The sequence below is a fragment of the Trachemys scripta genome, chromosome 11 (genome assembly GCF_013100865.1).
Source record: "Trachemys scripta elegans isolate TJP31775 chromosome 11, CAS_Tse_1.0, whole genome shotgun sequence".
Classification (NCBI taxonomy): Eukaryota; Metazoa; Chordata; order Testudines; family Emydidae; genus Trachemys; species Trachemys scripta.
Genome location: NC_048308.1, coordinates 33,225,367 through 33,244,543, shown reverse-complemented (window position 1 = coordinate 33,244,543; position 19,177 = coordinate 33,225,367). Strand labels below are relative to the sequence as shown.

The following is a 19,177-nucleotide window of genomic DNA, read 5'->3' as shown; positions in this document are numbered from 1 at the left end:
AGTGTAAGGGGTTTGGGGGAGGGGGACCAGCTTTCTGTACAGTGTTTGTACAGCGCCTAGCACAATGGGGTCCTGGTCCATGGCTACTTCTAGGCATTCCTGAAATGCTGCTGCTGCTGCTACAATGACTACAAATAATTATTAATTTGATGCACACTTTTTTTTCCCCTGCAGGGTCAAAGATTGATACAGCATATTGGGTTTCAGAGCTCCAGGACTTCAACTTTCTACTATGACATTTCAGGCTTAAGCCTGGTCTATACTACATGATTAGGTTGACATAAGCTGCCTTGTCTCGACCTAGCTGTGGAAGTGTCTTCACTTAAATTTAGCTCCTGCTGACATAAGTGCCTCTCTATGCCAATTTAGTAACACCACCTCCTTGAGTACTGTAGAGTCACAGTCAATGTAGTTAGGTCAATGCAGCATCAGTGTAGATGCTCCATTGCTTATGTCACCTGTTACTAGCATTCAAGAGCCATCCCACAATGCTCCATGCTGACAAAACAATCAATACACTTGTGCCTGCACCCAAGTGACTTAACTGCAGTGGCTGTATGCCAACATAAGTTAGGTCAACATCATTTTGTAGTGTAGACTTATTAGGGAGGTGACAGGGTTAATTATCTGACCTTCCTTAGGCAAGATAGGCTCCCCATATGTATGTCCTTGCTGCAGAGAGGAAATTAGGTAAATTCCATCTGGGGAAAGTTTCTTCAAGCACCTAGATTTGGGGGAACTTTTTCTTATTGATTGTGTGTGTGTGTGTGTGTGTGTGTGTGTGTGTCAAGAAGCAAGAGTTGACATCCTTTAGGAAATAGAGGAGCAATCTAGTTTGGAGAAACCACTATCCTCAGGAGAGCACCCTCGGTCCAGAAAAAGCCACATAAAGCAGGGTTCTGCTATAAGGAGCTGGTAGAATCTCCAGCCCAATTATCCTAGATGATTGGGCTTTAAGAGATTACATTGGATCACTGAGCATATTCAGTGTTTCTAGTTGTTTCTCTTAGTGAGTGTCTACAATGAAGAGCTACAGTGGTGCAGCTGCAGCATTTTAAGTGTAGACACTCACTACAGCGATGGGAGGGGTTTTTCCATTACTGTAGTTCAGTGGTTCTCAGACTTTTGTACTGATGACCCCTTTCACACAGCAAGCCTCTGAGTGCGACCCCCCCCTTATACATTAAAAACACTTTTTAATATATTTAACACCATTATAAATGCTGGAGGCAAAGCAGGGTTTGGTGTGGAGGCTGTCAGCTCATGACCCCCGCTGTAATAACCTCACGACTCCCTAAGGGATCCCGACCCCCAGTTTGAGAACCCTTGTTGTAGTTAATCCACCTCTCCAAGAGGCAGTGTCAAGATTGATGGAAGATTTCTTCCATTGACCTAGCACTGTCTACATGGGGGGAGAGGGGGAGAGCGTTAAGTTGGTATAGCTCTCCTCTCTCGGGTGTGGATGTACCTCTGCTGATTTTAAATTCCCTGTGTAGACCAGACCTTAGTTATGTCTAAAGCTCTTATCACAAGATACTGAGGAGTGTGTTCTTCAATTGCAGGCTTGCATGGGGAGAAGGGAGTTCTTAAAGATGGTGCTTTTGCAAACGGACTCATCCTGTCGTATAGCTCTAAAATGAGAGCCTCTTAGCCAGGGAGATCTAAAAGCGGTAACCTCCCTTTCACCCAAAAAAGGTAATTGTGGGGGAAGGAAGTAATGACCAGATGGGAGAAATGAGATGGCCAACAATAAAGGAAACTCCCTCCTCTTCTCAGTCCCTAACTCTGATGCTTGTCATGGGAAGGCATTCTGTTGCTAATAAGCTGCCAGTTTGGCCCAGCCATTTTAATGACCGCTTTGTTAATATGTGAAATTACTCACTCAATCAGCTCCAGATAGATTTCACGATATTGCTTAACTTTGAGAAGTCGCTGTGTGTATGTGTATGTGTCTATATAAAATTAAACCAGTACACAGATACACTGTAACATTCCTATTTCAGGTACATACATATACACTGTGGCAAGTATATGTGCTAAATACTGGTTTATATGCATGTATGTTCAGTACTTGCTACAATGTTCATGATGTGCAGCAAAGCAAGATAGTATAAATTGTCTTGTGACCAAAACTGAAATTTTCAGCTAGTGCCTGCACTTAGGCTATAAATAGGCTTTTTATATTAGTTCTGTTATGAGAACTCCTATTACTGATTGCATTAAGACCTTGAGTTTGTGAGCAGCTGCAAGCATTTGATAATGACATAGAAATGCTTTCAAATGTTGAGAAAACATTCTTACAAACTTCCAGCTCTTTTCCTCATTACTAATAGTTATTGATATATTAAGGGGAAAAGAAAACATGGAAATACAATGGTTTTGTTATGACTGAGTTGGCAGAGCTTTGGAGTTAATGTTCTTTGATTTAACTTGAGCATATCAATTATTACATGAATAGCAAAGCATTGAAAAGTACATAGATTTCCAGGAATTGCTTGTTATGGGGAGTTTAACAATCTACAAATAACTGAACAGAATGGGCGGGGTGGGGGGGGGAATGGGCAGAGGAGGGGGGAGAATCCTGCATTATGCTATCTAATGTGACTTTGCTCACAATTTTTGTAGACAAGAACCTAGAAGAAAGCAATCTTCAGCTGTCTCCACTGTGTATCTAAACTTGGGAACAGTTGACATGCAAGGTGGGGACTAATATCCCCCACAGCAGCTGTGCAGATGAATAGTCTAATAAGGCCACAGAACATTCCGGCATTGATTTTATTTTTATTTATAGGGTTTTTTCCATGTTCATCACCATAATATCTGAACATCTCATAGATATTAATTTAGCCTCTGATATAGGGAAGTATTCTCCCTATTTTACAGTTTGAGCAAGTCACTGAATCTTTGTCTCAGTTCCCAGCCAGGGGCACAACCAGAATTTTCCAGGTTACCTCCCACTCTCCTCCCCCACTCTGGTCATTACCTCAGCATCTCTTTCCCCCCTCATAACCTCGGGGATTCCCCAGGGACTCTCCGATCTCTTGTTCTGTTCCAGTGAACCTTGCTGGGAAGCACTGGTCAGGAACCAGCACTCCCTGCCAGGACTGAGGAATCTAGCTCCACCTTCTGAGAATCCAGCACACAAGTGGGGCCCTGCCCTGACCCTTTCCTGGCCTTGACACTGCTAGGCATGGGGCTTTGCTTGCCAAACTGGGCATATGTGGGGGTGGCTCAGAAAATAGATTTTGGGGAGGCTGAGCCCCCTCTAGCCCTAGCCACTTGCTGCCTTTATGGCAGCCCAGGGTTCATGGAAGTGGGGATCTGGGTCTGGGGCATCCTGGTAAGTGGACTAGGCGTGGATAAGAGAGACCTGCTGGGACTGGCCAGGACTACTACTTTTCCCCCATGCTTCCTGTTCTGTGGCCAATGGAGAGGGGCTGCGCCCCCCCTCCCCCATTGTGCCTCGGTCCTTCGCCGCTCATAAGCATAATCTGTAGCAAAACTGGAGGTAAAATCCAAATCTCCTGAGCCCCTGTCAGTGCATTACAGGTATGGTCATCTGGTTAGACTTTTTAGCATGAAAGTGCTTCTTGGTCGATTTTAATATTAAATTAAATGTAGTTGTAAGTTGTGTTTTTGTGTAGAGCTATATGGAGATTGATTTCACAGCAACTTTCAAGGTATCAAATTTTGTTCTTGTTTCATGCTGGAATGTCAACAAAAACTTTTGAACATTTTACACAAATACATTTGTATTGAAATGTTTCTTTTTGGATCAAAACCTGAGCATTTCAGTTCAGGAAGGTCTTTTTGGGCCCCGGTGCTCTCTGGTCCCTTCTGATGAGAACTGACTCTCTCGCTTTGTACCCTGGTGCTTAGAGTATTGGCATGGAATGTGGGAGATCCAGTCTCAAGTTCCAGCTCTGCCAGACTCCGAGTGATCTGGGATGAACAACTCTGCTCTAAGTCACACGGACTCTGACCTTCTTTCCCAGTGAAACTGATGTATCTCTGAAAAACGTTTTGGTGAATTGTCATTTAGTCAAGAATGTTCTGACCAACTCTAGTTTCGTGTTTGCCTTATTAACTGGAGATAAACCATACAAAGCTGATGATATTCAGCCATCTTCGGAACATGGTGCATTTGGGTGGGGAGCTGAAGCTATGTGGTGTGATAACTAACCAGTGTGCTATCTACCACATTTTTTTTTTATTGATGGGTTGAATAATTTGTGGTACTTTAGGGATTTTTTTTTGTGGCTACTAGGTACCATTAGAATGAATTAGAACATTGTACCACTGTATTTTTTTTAACAAATAGAACATAGACTGCATCCTTGAAATTACTGTTTCGAATAGACAGGCATCGGGATAAAATAAGCACACAGCATTGAAAATTAAATGTTAATAGGGGCTTGAAGTAAGACAGGGATCTGGCACGAGTTCTGTAACTCACTTTACTCATTTTATCTAGGGCTGTTAAGCAATTTTTTTAAAGTGATGTTAAACAACAATAGAATACTATTTATTTTAAATATTTTTGGATGTTTACCACATTTTTGAATATATTAATTTAAATTGCAACATCGAATACAAAGTGTACAGTGCTTACTTTATATTTATTTTTGATTATAAATATTTGCACTGTGAAAAATGTATTTTTCAATTCACCTCATACAAGTACTGTAGTGCAATCTCTTTATCATGAAAGTTGAACTTACAAATGTAGAATTACCCAAAAAACCTGCATTCAAAATAAGTGTAAAACTTTAGAGGCTACAAGTCTACTCAGTCCTACTTCTTGGTCAGCCAGTCACTCAGACAAACAAGGTTGGTTACAATTTGCAGGAGATAATGTTGCCTGCTTCTTGTTTACAATGTCATCTGAAAGTGAGAACAGACATTCACATGGCACTGTTGTAGCTGGCGTAGCAAGGTATTTACATGCCAGATATGCTAAACATTCGTATGCCCCTTCATGCTTCACCCACCATTCCAGAGGAATGAGTGGACTTGTAGGCTCTAAAGTTTTACACTGTTGTTTTTGAGTGCAGTTATGTAACAAAAAAAATTTGTAAGTTGTGCTTTCACAATAGAGATTGCACTTCAGTACTTGAATGATGTGAATTAAAGAAAAGGAACAATATTTTCTTATAGTGCCTATATTTGTAATAAATAATATAAAGTGAGCACTGTGCACTTTGTATTCTGCGTTGTAATTGAAATAAATATAGAAAATGTAGAAAAAATCCAAAATATTTAGTATATTTCAATTGGTATTTGTAGCTGGGTGAGCACCTACTCCGGCCCTGGAGAGGTTCAGCCCCTCAGAGGGCTGGGGCTGGGCAAGGTAAAACCCTGGCTGATTGGGGGAAGTGGCTGCAGCTGGGGCCATGCCCCAAACTAAGCCACTGGGCCTTATAAGAAGGCCTGGGAAGCCAGAAGCAGCAGCCTTTCTGACTGGAGAGGGAGCCAGGCCTGACTGCTTGGGACTGACCTAGGGGACCTAGAGGGAGGCAGGGCTGGGGAAGGGCCTTAGGAGCTGGGAAGCCCTAAGCCAACAACTCCCCAGGCTGCAGGGCCTAGTTCTAGGCCTCCTAAGTATTGGGCTTGCAGAGGGGCAGCCGGAGGGTGGGTAAAGGCAGCCAGTCCAAACCCCTTCTTGCCTGTGATGATCAGCTGATAGACTGCAGTCTGCCCCAGGGCGCGGGGGGCTAAACAGAGACTGGCAGTAGCCACGACTGAGGCAACGTGGGGATAGGCGGTGGGGAAACCCAGTAAGACTGTGGGGTACTGCAGAAGGCAGAACTCTGAGATAAGGGCACCGGGGTCCTGGGACGGACACGGGGGCCCTACGGCAAGCGGAACACTGGCCTGTAGAGGGCGCTCCTGGGTCGAAGAGCTAATTCCCGAGGATGACCAGCAGGAGGCCCTGCAGGGGTGAGTCTGCACTGTGCTACAGTATTGTTAGAAGTGCGATTAATTTTTTAGTTAATTGCGTGAGTTAACTGTGATTAATTGACTGTCATAATTTTAACACACAAAGCAGGGGGCTAACAGGTGGAGGATTTGTACATGTGAATGGTGACCTTTGAAGTCCTGTAAAACATTGAGCATATTAAAGGACAAGGTGACAAAAGCTGAAGTAATGTATGGAGACTCTATGGCAACAATGGATGTTAGTTTGAAGCCTAAAATTGGTATGTTAATTATGCCATATAAGAGAAGAAAAATACTCCAGAATAGGATAGATTTCCAGCTGAGACAAACTAACTCAACTCAGTTGGTTACTTTTGTCTTCATTTTCTGGGGTGCTCTGAATTAGAGAGAGGCCTGAGTCCTGAACAGCTTAACAAGTAGAAGCTACTCTGCTTCTTGAGCCCCTAGTGAGGAGTTGGTGGTATATTTGCAAATACAGTAGATTGTGGGATGGGGGATATGAAAGGGCCTTACTGGGGAGAGGAAATGAGTCACTTGGGCTAGGCTTCTGATAAAGATAGAAACTGAGGAGGTGTGGGGAAAGGAGGAAAGAAAACAAACAGTAGTGTAGACTCTTTATATCCATCTAACATGTATATAGTCAACAAGCCCATCTCGGGTCCCTGGTGTCTGCTTACAAAGCTCCTCCAGCCCCAACACTAGAACTATTTGGGATTTTTTCAATTACATCTTTTTTGATGGAAAACTAAACCTTTTGGGGGAATGATTTGGCTTTAACATGACTTTAATCAGGACATTTTCTCAGGTCCATGATGAATTTTCTGGGCAGAGAGAGAGAGAACCTCTCTTGACCAACAATAGCCTGGTGGTTTTGGCACTCACCTGGGATGTGAGAGACCGGGGTTCAAGTCCCTGTTCCAAATTGGGCGGAAGAGAGATTTGAAGCAGTGTCTCCCGCCTTCAAGGTGAGTGCACTAACACCAGGCTACTGTGAGGTGGGTTAGTCTCTCTTTTTTTGCAATATTTTTTTGAAAGGTCTCCGATTCATCCCAATGAGTAATGGGAAAATTTTCTGAAATCTTAAAAATCTTTGCAGGGTAGGAAAACCAGTTCCTGCCTACCTCTAACCCACACCAAAAGAAACTGGCAGCATTTTACCCAAGTCCCAGAACCACGTCTCACTATTTCTGTCAGGGGGGGAAAAAAGTTCCTCTGAGTGAGGCTGGGGGTGAAATCTGTTGCTGGTGCTCTGAGGGCTGAGAAGAAGGGGGACACATGTGTCCTGCCCTGCCTGCAGGGTGGAGCAGGGAAGTAGCTGTTCCTTCACATCTGCATGCCTGAAAACAAAATGAATATAGCCAGGAGTCCTGGATTTTTTGTAGTGTTAACCTTGCATACATATTTAAACCCAGAGCTTTGCCAGAAGTTATAAGCTGTGTGAGTTCTGTCAGTGGTGTGTGTGTGGTGTTGGTTTTTTTTTTTTTTTTTTTTTAACCACTGTAAATTGCATGCTAGTGGAACATATTACTTAGTGAGGCCTAAAATGTGTGGCTCGTGGTAATTATTCCTGGTGAAAGTTAATCCTGCTTAGCTTCTGAGGCCTTGAATATGATTCTACTCAGGATGATATTCTTATCCTCACTCCGTTTCATGTACCCTCTGCTAGGTAATTATGTGACAGGACTCAATGTTTCTAAAACTAAACTGACTCTTTATTAAGAGAATTATTCACAGTGGTGCTGCATCTGTATCTAGCATTCTATCCACATGCATGTAGACAGGATGCTTTGGTATCTCCTCCGAACTCTTCTCTCTTGCAGCCTGTGCTCTGTCTGTCAAGTTCCATGCATGTTACTACTTACTCGTATTGAGGAAATAAATATTGAAACTTGACAGAAGTTTGTCTCTTAGCACAGCCTACAGAGCTTGTAAGGTCATCTGAGAGCAACTGTTCTTGGAATAGAAAAGTGAACCAGCATGTGCCTGGGCCTTGTTTGTCAGTCTCTCTGTCTCTGGCAGCATGCAAGTGCCTATTTCCATTTCCCCTACTCCATTAGTTATTTACTGGGTCAGTCATGATAACATGATGCAAGAGGATGGGGGGGCATGGATCAGTGGTCATGTCTCAATTCCTGTGAGTATCCAGCACAAGCTGGGGAAGCTAATGGTACAACCAGCTGACCAAATTCGCTGATGAATCCTGCTCACGTCTCACCTGAGGGAAGAAGTAGAGGGGTTTCAAAATGTACACAGTACACCTGTTTCTTTGCCTCCCCTTGATCCTGGTTGCTGCACCAGCAGCTGGCTGTCAACTGACTAATCTGGGTTCAGTTTTCAGCGCAGGGCTTAGAATCTCAAGGCTATCATGCTTTGCCCTTATTTTACCCTGAAATGGGTGATGTACACAATATAGGCTGGAGAGGTCGATGTGGTGGTATCCTCCTACAACTGAAGAGTGTACTGTTGGAATTCTATACTGTACCATGCTAGTTTTAAGAAGTGCAAGATAAGTAGGTGGAAGATCAATGTGGAGGAATAGAGGTACATAGTTAACGATGATTATTCAACCTTAATTGTAAACTTCCTAGGTATCTAGAATTCAAGTTTAAATATTTGGATATATATACTGTGAATGTTGTTTTACAGGGGAACAGTTTAATACAGCTGTCTCTATGTGGGAATTAATAAATATTTACTCCAGCCCTACTTCAAGCATATCTGAAATCACATTCCATGTTCAGTTTGGAAATAAGACTTTGTTCCATTTTATGCGAGGAAGCAAAATGCACTTTAAAGTCTGAAATGTTTTGTCTTCTGTGCTTCAGTTTTACTTAAAGAAAATACTTTTTCAGAAAAACACAACTCTACCATATAACATGTTTCCTCGGTAACCTTGATAGTATAACTGTGATTCTTCTGGTAAAGAGACAGAAACCCAGAAGGATGATGACTGTCTGACCCATTTAGTGGCTCAGGTACAGAAATGCAGATGGTATGACTAACAGGCTTCTCTGACTATATATTGGTCTCTTATGTCACCTAAGGCTAGGTCTACACTACGGGGGGGAGGGGGACTGTCGACCTAAGATACACAACTTCAGCTACGTGAATAGTGTAGCTGAAGTTGCGTATTTTAGGTCGACTTACCTGGCTGTGAGGACGGTGGCGAGTTGACCGCTGCCGCGCCGCCGTCGACTCCACTTCCCCCTCTTGCCGCGGTGGATTTCCGGAGTCGACGGCAGAGCCATCGGGGATCGATTTTTATTGCATCTTCACTAGATGCGATAAGTCGATCCCCAATAGATCGATTGCTACCTGCCAATCCGGCGGGTAGTGAAGACATGCCCTAATACTAATGTGTTAAGTTAAAATAATAGTTCTGTAGCATCTTTCATGTAAAGGCCTCAAAGCTCTTTACAAACACTAATGAATTTAGCTTCTCAATGGTATTATCCTTATTCTAAAAATGTAGAAACTGAGGCACAAAGATTGTGACTTGTCCAAGTTCACATGCTGTATTTGTGGAGAAGGCAGCAACAGAACTTAGCTCTCATTATTCCTGGGCCAGGGCATTCATAAGACCAGCCTTTCTTCACTAGAAGTAAAAAGCAACAGAGGGTCCTGTGGCACCTTTGAGACTAACAGAAGTCCTGGGAGCATAAGCTTCCGTGAGGTTCTTACCCACGAAAGCTTATGCTCCCAGGACTTCTGTTAGTCTCAAAGGTGCCACAGGACCCTCTGTTGCTTTTTACAGATTCAGACTAACACGGTTACCCCTCTGATACTTCACTAGAAGTGTATCCCTACTTCATGTGCTATTTGATAACACTTGATTGTAGCTACTGATTTTCATGAGCTTTCCATAGGTTTTAGATATATCCCCCTTCAGTTAATTACTTTTTTTTTTTTTTTTTTTAAGAAAGTGGCAACAAATGTACTTAGCTTCTCTAGAATTTATTATCCAATATAACATACATTTAAGTGCAGTTACTCTCAAAAGTACTATAGAAAAACTGGCACCTTCTTACTCAGCTGATCTGCTCCCTGTATGTATTCAAAGTAACATCTGCTATTTTAGTGATGAAAACAGTTCATAGTGGTACAAACATAGAGTGGGCTGGATTCTATTTCTTGTGCATCACCAACATGGATGTTTACTAAGTTGCTGCTCTAGAGCTAGATCAGTAATAACTTCAACCTACAGAAGGCAAAGGATTTGAACACATGTACTAAAGATATTAGTTAGCCTGAAAAATCTCTTTTTGAAATTGAGGTCTGCTTATCTCATTCATCAACTTAACTTTGCAGAGCTGCCAGTTGAAAGTTCACCCTGTACATCCCTTTCTTTTAGGAGTCATAGTAAGAATGAGATTACCTGAATTGCTTTCAGTATGCTCCTAACACTTGCAGCTCTGCACAATAAGATAATGACTATAATCAAATCTCATGCTTCAGGGCTTCAGATGGTCACTTGTAATGGTCAGGAAGGATTTCTCTCCCTGCCCCCCTCCGCCCCCAAATGCACATTTGTCCAGCGGTAGTCTGGATTTTTTTGCCTTCCTCTGAAATATCAGAAATTGGCCACAGCTGGAGATGGGGTACCAGATGGGGTGGGCCAATGCTCTGCGGTGGTCAAGAGAATCTTCTTTCTAGATGAAATAGCTAATGGCATGGAGGCGGTGGAAATTGGCACTTGCATGCTGCTAGAGACAGAGAGACTGCCAAACAAGGCCTAGACAAATGCTAGTTCCTTTTTCCTTTCCAGGAAAACCACTGTCAGGCCTATTCCACCATCTTATTGAATATTTTTTTTGCCTGAGAATTTCCTTTTTTATTTATTTTTCATGCACACAGCTTGTAACTGAAAATAGCCTAAACTAATTTCCCTTGAGATAGCTCACATGTTCAGGGTCATACTAACTGTCGTATTTGGTATCGGGAAGGAATTTCCCCCCAGGTCAGACCATGGGGGTTTTTCACCCTCCCCTCCAAAATGGAGCATGGTTTGGCTGCTGGGATCATCTGGACATATTTTACCTAATCAATTCTCTGCCACTGCAGGAACCCCAGGCATTAGTGGCACCTTAGTCTCTGCTGTTTTCTGCCTGTGTCACACAGTTTAGTCTCCCAAGGACCAAAATGCTTTGGTGTCACTAAAATATTTTGGGTTTAATATAGGTGAAAACTAATGGCCCGTGATATACAGGCGGTTTAATGGTCTCTTCTGGCTTTATCTCTATGCAAGTTTAAAAGTGGTATTTTCTAAACAGTGCTGATTTGATATGGAAATAATGTAAAAAACGGAAGTATCCCATAGTACCATTTTAGAGAGACTTTTAAGAACAGACCTGCACAATGTGGGTAGGTATGGTTTTAAAAATATCTGAATTATGGCTTCCTGTTTAAAAACTCAAATGTTCGGTAAAACCTTGGAAAGTAAGAAAATACCTGGTGTTGTCAATATGTCTGCCTGGAGCAGAACAAACACAAATAGTCTCACTGGGGAAAATAATCCTCTGCTTCACCTTGTAGACAAATAGGAAAATATTATTCATACAACGAAAAGCATTGAAATTCTTGGCAGCCAACAAGGAACTTCAAGACCTGAGGGTCAGATTAAACTGATTTTGGTTATTTTTATTCCCTTTGCAATAAAGTGGTTGGTGCAATCTATTGGGATTACTATTGGTGGTGGTGGTGGTTTTTTTTTTTTTTTTTTTTTTTTTTAAACCTCACTTTTTGTAGAAAATTAAAAAAAAAATCATCATAGGATCTTAAAGCCCCAATACTGCCAACTTGTGCCTGTGTAACTGTATTCCTGAGAGTAAAATGTTTGCAGGATTGGGGCCTAACACCAATGTTTGTGTCTCAAGTTTTACTGCAAACTTGTTAAAGTCACATTATGGGGTAAAAGGTGGAAAAAAAAAATATAATCAAACATTTTGACATTTATAGTAGCCAATCTGAGAATGGTCGTAGGAGAAGGAGATGCTCTTTCCAGATGCTATAGAAAGGAGATTAAAATTTGACCTTCAAAAGTAACTACATCCTAGAAATTTGCAACACATAGGTATAATGAATTCTTTACCTAAACCTCGAGATAAGCAGAGTATAAAGTAAATGAGTACCATGTCTAATATTTGGGAGATCACATAGTTACCATGGGTTTGGTTTTTCTGTAGCCTGAGTGTGAAATGAACCAAAGTGAAAACTGAGCATCTTCTACTGAGCTAACAAAAAGATTTTTGCCACATTTTAATTGGTTTTATTAAAAGTATATGATTCAAGTTAACTAGACAAGGATCAAATTCTGGACTCCAATCTAGATCCCTTTATGTCTTTGCATCAATTTACAGCAGCTATTCATCCCTGCCTCGCCCCGCCTGTCATAATTAAGGCTAATAGATTTTGAAACAGCAGGAAAACGTTTGCCTGTACTTCCTATTATCTGACAATATTTTTGTCGTTCTTTAACAGCTGTGGGTAACAGCATCAACATACTATAGGTGAAAATGTTTTTTTATATATTTTTAAAATCTGCATATTGCTCTGTGCAAAAGAGCATTAAAGCTCTGATTCAGAGCCTCATTCTGCAGAGTACTTAAGAATGTGCGTAAGCCCTATTGACTTCAGGGCCTCACCAAGGTGATCAAGCACATGCCTAACTTTAAAATCATGAATGGGCACATAATTATGCCCTATCAGTACCAGTGGCATGTTAGATATGATTATATTTTTTTTGTTAATTATATATGATGGTATTGTTTCTCTTTAACGCATCAGCATTTAATTCTTTAAAATCACTGACGAATGTGGCTTGTAATCAGTTTTTCCCTCCCCACCACATTCTGAGCATAAATGGCTGTCTTCATCTTCCAATTATTCTTCCTCCCTCCCCCCCCTCCCCCAGCCCATCACAAGGATAAGGTGGTTTTGGCATGGATTATTATAGTATTTGCCAAGTCAGCTCTGAACATTTCAAGGATATGTACAGTACTCAGACATGCACTAAATAATTTACTCAGTGTGTTTTTTTTAAGACCGCAATAACTGTATATCTTGCACATCATTGTTTGAAATGTTATGAACTTTTGACTTGAAGTGTTGTAGATCGTTTACCTTGTTAATCTAGTGTGAGTGACATTTTAGATGCTACATACTTGATCAAAAGAGGCTTGTGTTTAAAACCTATTTTAATCTCATTGTTCTAACCATATCTACTACATAATCTGCTTTAATTTGTCATTTTAAGAACAGCATATTTTAAATGTAATCTAAATATGCCTACTTTTTAAAATTTAAATGTATAATGTTCTGTCTATAAATTAAATACTTAAACAAAAAAAGGCACAATTCTTTTTTCTCTCCAACCAACAAAGAAGGCATACAATTGCTCTGGGTTTTTTTGGGAGGGGGGGGGAGGGTCTCGGGGAGGAGGAGGAGGTCTGGGGGAGAGGCTCCTGTGTGATTTAAATACTTGTTAATCTGCTTCTTTAAATATCATAAACAAAAGTATCAGAACATATTTCCAAGGACAAAGGAGGAGTTTGCAAACCCTGTGATTGGTTGGTTGCTAGTTAGTCCTGTCCCAGAGTCATCCTTAATTGGCTTTGGGTAGGGTTGGATTCACATAAGCAGAGTGACATTTATTGCATTCTTACTTGTTTCTTTGCGTTGACTCTAAGGTATTGGGTTCTGAGAACTGAGGCTTCAAGGAATATTGCCAGGGACTGACTTTATTTCATGTATGACCTGAACGGAGGCTGTTAGTCTAATTCTGTGAAGAGCAGACATGAGCTTGTATGCAAGAAGGGTAACTTTGCCAGCGATTACTCCAATAGCTCTTCAAAAAAGGGTAGGGCATTTAAGTAAGTGTATAACATTCACTGTAGTGTGTGTGTGTGTGTGTGAGAGATAAGTGGTTGCACAGTTTAAACATATAATGTAGCCATATATAAGTAGATATGATTTTTAAAAATGCTATAATTTTAAGAAAATAGTGAAATGTCTTTATTACATCTAGTTGATTAATGCTTATTAGACTGCTTGTTACACACATAATTTTCTCTGTAAGGCACAGTACTATAACCACAAGAGAAAAATGTATGTATAGAATATCTTAGTTGGGCCAAAAAAGCTAAATATCATAATTCCATTTATTAATGTTAAAATATGCACTTTTTATAGGGTTTTTAAGGGCGTGATTCAAATCCCACTGAAGTTTGAATCAGCGTCTATGTTCTTATACTCTCTTACTGACTCTTTTGGCTAAGTTTCAGTTTAAAAGTTGAATGTAAGCATTAATGTTTAGTTTAAAAAAACTGTTAGAAACTATTTTAAACTTTATTTGTTCTAGTTCTTAATATAAGGATTTAACTTTTAAAAATGTATTTGATACAAAATCATACAATTTTGATATTACACCTTGTGACTAATAACCAGAGTTAGAAACTAGCCAGTCTATGTCGTGTGGCTGTATAGACACTTAAAAATAACAAGTTGAGTGAGGGAGATGTTCTTCTTTTCTAATACAGTGGTATTAATTTATATTAAATGCAGGAATCTCTATCTGTTTTTAATAAACCCACGTGATTTTAAATAGATATGCAAAGGTAGGTTTCATTGCCATGTGCTATAGCTTTATTTCCCCTGAAATAAATGAAATTCTGGTAAATAAGGTCTTTTGTTACTCAGTTGCTCTTGAGACACTGTCACAGCTATGAAAGATGGAATTTCAGTGAAACATCATTGTAGTTGTAGAGGCTTTCAAGGCCATCTCTACAGAAATAAGACATAGTGCATGTTTTGTTATGACCTGTTTGGCCCACGGTGTGTACACCATTTGATCACACAGCTTTTGAGCCAAAACGGTTTTCTGAGTAAGAAGAGCTACAAGTTTTTGATCAAAAAAAGTACATTAGGAGAATGGTAAGATTACCCAGTTCAGCATTCAAAATTCAGGAAATGCCACAATTAAGGTTTTACATATAACTTATTTTTTCTGTCTTGTGCAATATGCATTATGATACTGTCCTAATTAGGACTATATCTAGGGTATAATATTCTCCCTCCTCCCCCACCTTAGATATGCAAATAGCATGTTGTAAATGTCTGTGTCCTTGTCTCCTGGCATTTTGTTTGTCCTAATAGTCCAATATATCTTAACTGACTTGCGAGAGAAGAAAATTTTCTTCTCTAGCATCTAAAATGTTTGAATGTTAAGTTAATCAATACTCTCGTATTATGCATTTTATTTTCAACAATGCTTTCATGTATTTTAGGAAATGAGGCAGTTAGCTTCCAAGATAATTCAGTTATAAACTTAAGTGGTCTACATGTTGCCACAATCTTTCATTATTGCTCTATTTTTGCTTATTGGGCATTTGTTTTAATGGACTTTGTCTAGTACAGACAGAGTAATACACAATATTTCCCACTACACTTGTGCTGTAGACAATGACATAGGTAAAGGTGTACCTGTAACTTTGGTTTTTGGTGTACCAGTTCCCTGGTTTTTGAATACTTTACCTGCAGCCTTAAAGTTTTTATCAGAATTTTCTGTGTGCACGAATGAAGGAAAAAATAATTCCACATTTTGTATTTTTGCTGTTTAGTTAGATTCCACCAGTGCCCAATCCTCTGAAACTTTATAAGGTATGCCTGAAAGACCCCATTCCTCAACAAACCTTAGGAAGTGTTTAAGTGTTCTTTACGTACTTTACAGATAGACAGTGAATGGGACAAGTGTGCCAGTTACCCCTTCCCCAACCTCCACACAACTTCACTGTCTTTCAACATGCAGCTAAGTTAGCTATGCATGCATGCTTAGTACAGCATGCTTAGTACAGCCTTCCACATTTTATAAGCTCAGTGAGAAAACTGCAAAATGTACTGTGTGCACCCAGAGTCCGATATTCAATGGATATCTGATCCAAACAACTTTTACATTTGAATACTCAAAGGCACGTGTCCTTGATTAGGGCTAATTCAATTTAAACTTTTCCTGATGCAGGTTGTGCTCTTTGTATCTGTGCATGTGGCATACCCTCTGTATGGATCTCTTTTCTCCCCCCTCCCCCACCTGCCCCCCAAAGGATGACTTAGCCAATTCTGTAGCACCATCTTCCCCAGTGTTTTCCCCAGATATTGAAATTCGGGGGAGTGTTTGAATATATGGGGGATGGAGAGGGGAAGAGGGTCAACGAGGGTTGAGATTGTGCGGGCGAAGGTGGGCTGAATAGCGCCATAGTAAAAACGGAAAAAAGTTTCACGACTATTTTATTAGATTGAACTCATATTTTAAAATCATCAGAGAAATTAAAGTTGGCTCCTCAAGCCTACTATGAAGCACTACATCTACATCCTTCTTGGCTTCTTGTAATTTTGCACAACTCTTTGGTGTCTTCTTTTGTGTCCATTACTTCCAGTCCTTCATGATATGATCATACAGAAGACAACTTCTTTCAGAACACACAATTCTATTCAATGAGGAAAAAGAATGCTCAACTGTAGCGGTTGTGACTGGGAATAGCAAGAGATGAATTCCTACTACGTTCATCCCAGGAAACATAGCACAAAGATTGGGTCGAACCACTAGTAGTGATGATGATGAAGAAGTTGAAGTTAAATCTTCATTTGTTTGTTGTATGATATGCCACTTTGTGTTCAAAATTCTCTATTCTGTCCTGATCACATAGCAGCCCCATTGCTGGTAGCACCTCACTTCACTCAACTGTAAGTGTTTGTTTTATGAGACAGAGATCTGTAAAAGCTTTGTAGAAGTTGAGTAGAGTCCAGAAATCACTATTGTAGATTTGTAAGAATCAAGTCTGTGTACTTTTTCTGCTGGCTTGACATCCCATAAAGAGTCAATATAAGTGCCTTCATTAGTCAACTTCTGGACTGAAGTCTTTGTTTCTTCCAGTATGTTTTCAGTGGATATCTCTGATTGATCCAAGGGTAGCTTCTATTGCTGGACAAAGATCTATTACTGTTGTAGCAGATGCCTGAATGACATCGTTTAATGACCCAAGTGATTTCAACAGTAGACTTACCAGAGAGAGAATAGCGATAGTCTTCTCTGAACTTAGTAACAAAAGTAGTCCACCAGTCTCACTACTTAGATCCATCCCATCTCGGTAGATGCTTTCCAAAGCCAGTAATAATGGTTGCAGTAATTTTAAGAAAACAACCAAGAATCGCTCATGAGAAAGCCAGCAGGTTTTCCCAGGTTGGACTAACTTGAACTTCGGTCCCAGTGTATCTTCTGTTTCCAATATATTCAGTCCTTCTGGACTCTTGCTGAAAAAAGAATATAACACAGCCATTAAATTTATGGCTTTGTTAATGTATTTTGAAGATTCTGCAGCTCATACTAGAGCTAGCTACAGTAGATGGCCTCTGCAGTGTGTATAGGAGAGTTTAGAGTTACACTTTTCTCTGAGCAAAGCTTGCATTCCACTATGTCTTCCAGAGAAGTTTGCAGTTCCATCAAATGCACAAGCAGCCATCTCTTTGGGGTTCAATTTACAAGCATTTAACTCTAAGATGTTACAAATGCAGCTGATGTCTCTTCTATAACCTGAACCTCTAGAACGCGTCTACTGGCTTTCCACAGCTATCAAGATAACATATGCAAGAACTTAATACTTGACACCCATTTACATTGGTGCATTCATCAGCCATGTATGCAAGTTTTCTGAATGTGGTGAGACAGTTCTTCACTTTTTCAATTACTGAGTCTTTCACTGTTGCACTGCATGCTTCTAACCCGTCAGTTGAGTTTCTTGCAGAAAGATAGTGAGCATTTGCTGGTCTTGTTCGGAACCAGTGTACAACTTCAGGATTAACAAATGACAGTGCTCTTAACATTGGCCTCCAATTTTTAGTGTGATATCTCTTGCTTAAATAGAAAGTATGATGCAACAGCCATGTTGGTTCACATAAATTGAGTTGTATCTCCTCCATTATTAACAGCCTTATTAAGTACTTCTAAAATTGGCTTTGATAGTGACTGGCTTATAAGGCTTTTTGCATGTTGATGCAGTCAAGAGGCATTTCATATAGGTTGTCAGTATTGGCTTGGCTGATCAATCTGGCAAACCAAGTTCCTCCACTTCTACTTTATAAATCCATGATATGCCCACATCTTGAATACTGTATGCAGTTCTAGTCACCCCATCTCAAAAAAGATATATTGGAATTGGAAAAGGTACAGAGAAGGGCAACAAAAATGATTAGGGATGTGGAACAGATTCCATATGAAGAGAAATTTAAAAAGACTGGGACTTTTCAGCTTGGAAAAGAGATGACTAAGAGTGGATATGATAGGGGCCTATACAATTTTGACTGGGTGTGGAGAAAATGAATAAGGAAATATTATTAACTTAACACAAGAACCGGGGGTCACCCAATGAAACTTAATAGGCAGCAAGTTTAAAGCAAACAAAAGGAAGTATTTCTTCACACAATGCAGTCACCTGTGGAACTTTTTGCTAGGGATGTTGTGAAGGCCAACATTATAAAAGGGTTAAAAAAAGAACTGGATAAGTTCCTGGAGGATAGGTCCATCAATGGCTGTTAGCCAGCATGGGCAGGGATTCAACATCATGCTCTGAGTGTCCCTAGCCTCTGTTCACCAGAAGCTGGGAGTGGACGATGGGATGGATCACTCCATGATTCCCTGTTCTGTTCATTCCCTCTAAAGCAACTGGCATTGGCCACTGTTGGAAGACAGGATACTGGGGTAAATGGACCATTGGTCTGACCCAATATGGCCATTCTTACATAAAAATTAATTATAATAATAAAAAAAATTTAGTACAGAATCTCTCCAAGATAATGACCTCTTGAGATAGTGATGATGTGAGATAATGACCTTGGCAAATAATGCATTTTAAAAACTAGGAAACACACATTATGTAAATTTCCCTGTCACAAATCTAGCATTCTGGAGTGAAGTCACTAAAACATAGTCCAACAAACAAATGCTCTGGCCGCTGTTGTTCATTGTGCCACCGTTCACTCCACTGCTCTGTCTCCAATGGCCCTGCACCGTCCCCTTCTGCGGACACCTGCCACTGCGACCTGTGCGAGTTGGTGTCTCGAGGTTCCACCCAGCTCTTAGTGGGGGAACCTTGCTGCTAGTGCAGGCTGGGCCGTCTTGTCCACAGAAACACTGTCCCACAGCAGGTCTAAGCACTTAAACCTGATTATCTCTGATTTCAGCTCTAGTGGT

General features: G+C 40.5%; 1 protein-coding gene across 2 annotated transcripts in view; it reads left to right on the top strand.

The window, feature by feature from the left end:
• The window catches only part of GRB14 (growth factor receptor bound protein 14), a 93,894-nt gene that overhangs the window by 14,801 nt on the left and 59,916 nt on the right, over positions 1-19,177 (top strand). The window contains exon 1 of one of the 2 annotated variants that reach the window (XM_034786367.1): positions 13,545-13,795. The exons of the other annotated variant lie outside the window; for it this stretch is intronic. Coding sequence (XP_034642258.1) covers positions 13,733-13,795 — 63 coding nt within the window. The 5' untranslated portion in view covers positions 13,545-13,732. Of the gene's footprint in view, positions 1-13,544; positions 13,796-19,177 lie in introns of those variants that run through there. 2 annotated transcript variants of the gene reach the window in all.